Raw genomic sequence first — 4,800 nt, 5'->3', positions numbered from 1 at the left:
AACAGTAATTTTTCTTAAATATGACAGGCAACAGATATTGAAGTCTTTTCTCATAAATGGCATCAAAGAGAATTATTCATTTATCAGCAAAGCTGCATGCAGTTGACTTAATTTCAAACCTGAAGCCTTTAAAATATGAAGCTGGTTGTGAACTTGACAGAAATCAAGGTAGCCTACTCAAAGATGTTGCTTTACCTTCTTCCTAATGAAATTCCCTTGTCATCAGTCAGTAGATATGTATATTTCAGTTTGGCTTCTACAATCTTTTAACTTCAAAGATTTTTGCATAAATGCTATCTGACAGAATCACATTATCTAGGGGTGCTTGTGATCTGTGAGATAGGGAGAGGCTAGTCTGCTGAAACTGTTGTCGCAGGATAAAGACCAAATTAGGAAACTCCCGTTTTCTCAACAACTAAACTAAATATTCTGTACAAAAAAAGAGCAAACATATGTACAAAATTCTAAAGACTACGTACATTGTGAAAAGATCAATCACTGTCCACGAAAGAAATGCCATAAAAAGTTTTATCTATAAGGTGCTCAAGATCCAAAGATGAATAGTTCTTATGCAAAGTCATAAGAAATACAAAGCTAGTTCTTGGAGTACGTGTAATTCAGGCACTGTGAACTATATTAAACCTTCCAGGTCCCAATATCATTTTGTAAATTTCTGCTTCAGGGCAGAAAATAAAACCTGAATGATTTAACATTGTTTCTAAAAAGTGCCTAATTTATTCCTAGGAAATATTTTACACACACCAGGAAAATCAGGCTCAACATATTCCTGTCCTCACATGTAGCCAGGATTCTGAGTTCCATAGAAGAAAAATAATTATTATAGTAAAAATAATTGTATTAGTCATAATCCTTGCTAAAACCAACTTTAATACTTGTGATGCTTCTGTACTCTATTTCTATAAAATAATGTGTGAGATTCTATTACATTTCCATAAAATGTACAACATAGCATATGGATTATATGTTCTCATACAATCTCAAATGTGTATGTGTACACACAGTGAAATCTTACCTACTAGTATTGCTTACAGATACTTTCAAGTGTCTATGTTAGAATAATTCTTTGCACCTCTAACACTGCTTTTACTTACATTTTTTCAGATAAATAAAACACTAAGAGCTCATTGTTCATGATGCTGATCATTACATTTTAATATAAAATAGCGATGCAACTTTACAACACAATAGTTTTTCCCTGTAGTCTAGCTCAGCCTCTTGTACTGTCATGATTATTACTGAAGGCTTTTATTCATTTACTGTTTGCACTTCTAAAAAGTGCAAAAAAATTGCAGAAAAAGACTCCTATTTGAAAACTTACATTCAATCAACAAAATCACACTCATCCAAATTAACTTTCCTTCTCTTGCTTTAAAGGTGGTAATCACTGTGCATATTACAACACGTATGTGCAGGCAAACACTAGCTAAAGTACAGTTACAGTTGTCATAGTGTGTAAACCAAGACACTAGGCAAACTTGTGAAAAGAATATACACTGCCAAGCTAAGAATGTGAAAACGCAAACCACAGCATTTCCCAATAAACAATTTTCTGGTCGTCTTTGGGGAGAACATCGCCTGGGGGGAGGTGTTGAAATAGCCCCCTGGAGACATTTTTTTTTTTTTTGCCTCAAATATTTGACCATTTTTAAGTATCATGATTTTCTTTCTGATCCCACATTTTGACGTGTCAAAGCTTAGAGCAGGAAGTAGGAATCCACACTTTCATGGAGGGGGCCAGCCTGCCATGTCGCCCCCAGGCTCACAGCAGCGGCAGTTACTCTGCTGGTGGTTTGGTGGCAGGTGGAGATGGTGACGGTGCATTGGAAACCGTAAGGCATGACGACGGGAGGCCTGCAGGGTGTTTCAGGGGTTGACGCAGGTGCGTGGCTGGCAGGTGGCCTACAGGAGGGAGAGCGATTCACAGCCTCTTGACGTAGTTTCCGGGGAAAGTACCAAAGAATTTGGTTCTTCTTGAGGTCCCTGAAAACAGAAGCGAGTCATGAAAGGCGGGTAACAACAATGTCAGTTCATACACATGGGCTTGAATACTTCGCATGTACAAGGCCTTGTGAAGACAGCAAGCCCCGAGGGGTTTGGAAGAGAAGGTGGGTAACTCAGGTGAAGCCCATAGGCAGACACAATAGGCAGTTTTAGTTGGTTGCCTGACGCTGTCACTGCCCCTCCAGCATAAATGATGCGCTGCCATCATGGCACCCTAGGCAGAAATGCTGAGCCTCCCAATCTGAAGGGAAAGAGCCTTGCTGAGGAGGTGGGCGGAGGAACTCAGTCACCAAGGCTGCCACACCAGAGTGGGGAGCGTGGAATCAAGGCGAGGCTGACAGGTGACAAGGTGAGTGGAAAATCCTGAGCAAAGCTTCTCAGTGACCAGCCACCCGCGCAGCGCAGGTGCGACATGAAGGCATCATCTACTGCAGGCTGTCACTGTCCAGTTTTATCATCTCACAGAAGCTCACGCTCAGTGCCACATCATTTATTTAAAAACAGCACTGCCAGACTCCATCAAGTATACAATTTTTCAACAATTTACAAATCATTAAAGAAAAAAAGGATTAAGCACTGTTTGTGTGTGGGAGTTCCATCACCAGCATGAATTCTAACATGGTGTGTTTAACCACACTCACAAATGGCTATCATCATTATGGTCACCTCTGGTTTCTGGTTTGGAAACTTCTTGTAAAAATTGGTGTGCTAAATTCTTCTTTAGGCAGCGCAGATGGAGCGGATAAGGGTCTCTAAAGCTTCATCTCTCTCCTATACCCTGGTGCATACTGCCTTGGTTTGAGGACTGTTTTTCTTTTTCCTTGTCTAGGCAAGCCATTTTACGTTTCTACTACCTCCTCCTCCTCCTCCTCCTCCTCTTTCTTCCTCCTCCTTTTCCTCTTCCTCCTCCTCCTCCCCCTTCTTTTTTTTTTTTTTTTTTTGAGACGGAGTCTCGCTCTATCGCCCAGGCTGGAGTGCAGTGGCCGGATCTCAGCTCACTGCAATCTCCGCCTCTCGGGTTTATGCCATTCTCCTGCCTCAGCCTCCCGAGTAGCTGGGACTACAGGCGCCCGCCACCTCGCCCGGCTAGTTTTTTGTATTTTTTAGTAGAGACGGGGTTTCACTGTATTAGCCAGGATGGTCTCGATCTCCTGACCTCGTGATCCACCCATCTCGGCTTCCCAAAGTGCTGGGATTACAGGCTTGAGCCACCGTGCCCGGCCTCTTCTTTTTTTTTTGTTTGAGATGAAGTTTCGCTCTTGTCACCCAGGCTGGAGTGCAATGGCATGATCTTGGCTCACTGTAACCTCCCCCTCCCGGGTTCAAGTGATTCTCCTGCCTCAGCCTCCTGAGTGGCTGAGATTACAGGCACCCACCACCACGCCTGGCTAATTTTTGTGTTTTTGGTAGAGATGGGTTTCGCCATGTTGGCCAGGCTGGCCTCGAACTCATGGCCTCAGGTAATCCACCTGTCTCGGCCTGCCAAAGTGCTGGAATTACAGGCATGAGCCACTGTGCCCGGCCAATGACTATTTTCTAGATTTTTCTCATGGTCTTTTAGTGGAAATAAAATAAGAGGCTTGTGGCTGCACCATGGCCTCAATTCTTTCATGATTTTGCCACGGATGGATGTCTAGAGTGAGCCCTCCTCTCCTCTCACCTTTCCTCTCTTGCATTCTCTGCCCCGCCGCCTGTGTTTCCTTTTCATCTCTCTCTGTGTCCCAGTGTAAAATACTTTTGTCGACAAATGTTTTCTCAGAAGACCTCTCGTCTTTTTTTTTAGGATGGGAAAAAGGAAGTTGCCTTTTACGTGGGAAGAATGGAACTTCTCTCCGCTTCCATCACAAACCAGAGCTAAGGTGAGTCACTGAGTGTTCGGGCATCTACGTCAGACCTAGGAAATGGGGGAGTTGTTCACTTAATCTCACTCCCTCTGAAATTAGATTAACACTGTGGACAACTAACATTTTCCACAGCACGGAGCATTGATATTTCTCTTCTGGGGACTATTTGTCGTTGTTGTTCTCAGATCTCAATCTTTCCTGGTTTCTGCTATTTAAAGAAATTTTCTTCTCTCAGTTGAGTTGGAAATAAAGCTCACAGAAAATCACACATAGCTGAAGTAGTGACTACTAAACTATATTAAAAATGCAATAGCCTTGGGATTACATTGTGCATATGAATGTCTGAAAGATCAAAGGCATCACGAATTCGAAGGAAGCTTGGCTATCACAGCAAACGATGCAAGTGAGCAAAGGCAAGCAAATTACAAAAGAGCCGCAGGTGCCTGAAGAAGAGGCGCACGTACCCACAAACCAGCCGTCATCACACTTCTCCATCACATCGATGACATCACTTTCTCTGAGCTCCAGCTCATCTTCGTTCCTAGGAGTATAGTTATACAGAGCCTGAAACCTTAAACAGGACAAGGGAAGTGTTTAAAAACATCTGGACACCTTCATGACATATAGAAGATAGAACAATATTCATTCTTCCTTTAACATTCCTATTCTTAACATTCTATGGGGTGGTACAAGCCTGGTAAGAGTGTAAATAGCATTCTATTGGGTGGTGCAAGCCTGGTAAACACATAAATAGCATTCTATGGGGCGGTGCAAGCCTAGTAAGCTTGTAAATAACATTCTATTGGGTGGTGCAAGCCTGGTAAACTTGTAAATAGCATTCTATTGGGTGGTGCAAGCCTGGTAAGCTTGTAAATAGCATTCTATTGGGTGGTGCAAGCCTGGTAAGCTTGTAAATAACATTCTATTGGGTGGT

The 4,800-nt window shown here is 42.6% G+C and overlaps 1 protein-coding gene across 11 annotated transcripts in view; it reads right to left on the bottom strand.

Annotated features, from left to right (window-relative positions):
* Positions 1 to 1,148: 1,148 nt before the first annotated feature.
* The window catches only part of SORBS2 (sorbin and SH3 domain containing 2), a 378,235-nt gene continuing 374,583 nt past the window's right edge, over positions 1,149 to 4,800 (bottom strand). For all 11 annotated transcript variants that reach the window (XM_023221003.3, XM_023221004.3, XM_023221011.2 and 8 more), the window contains 2 exons: positions 4,331 to 4,437; positions 1,149 to 2,001 (listed from right to left, as the gene is read on the bottom strand). In XM_023221003.3, the coding sequence (XP_023076771.2) occupies positions 1,940 to 2,001; positions 4,331 to 4,437 (169 nt within the window). In that variant the 3' untranslated portion in view covers positions 1,149 to 1,939. The remainder of the gene's footprint in view (positions 2,002 to 4,330; positions 4,438 to 4,800) is intronic.

The sequence above is a fragment of the Piliocolobus tephrosceles genome, chromosome 3 (assembly GCF_002776525.5).
Source record: "Piliocolobus tephrosceles isolate RC106 chromosome 3, ASM277652v3, whole genome shotgun sequence".
NCBI lineage: Eukaryota > Metazoa > Chordata > Mammalia > Primates > Cercopithecidae > Piliocolobus > Piliocolobus tephrosceles.
Note: the sequence above shows the minus strand (reverse complement) of the source record. Positions and strands in the feature narration are given on the sequence as shown.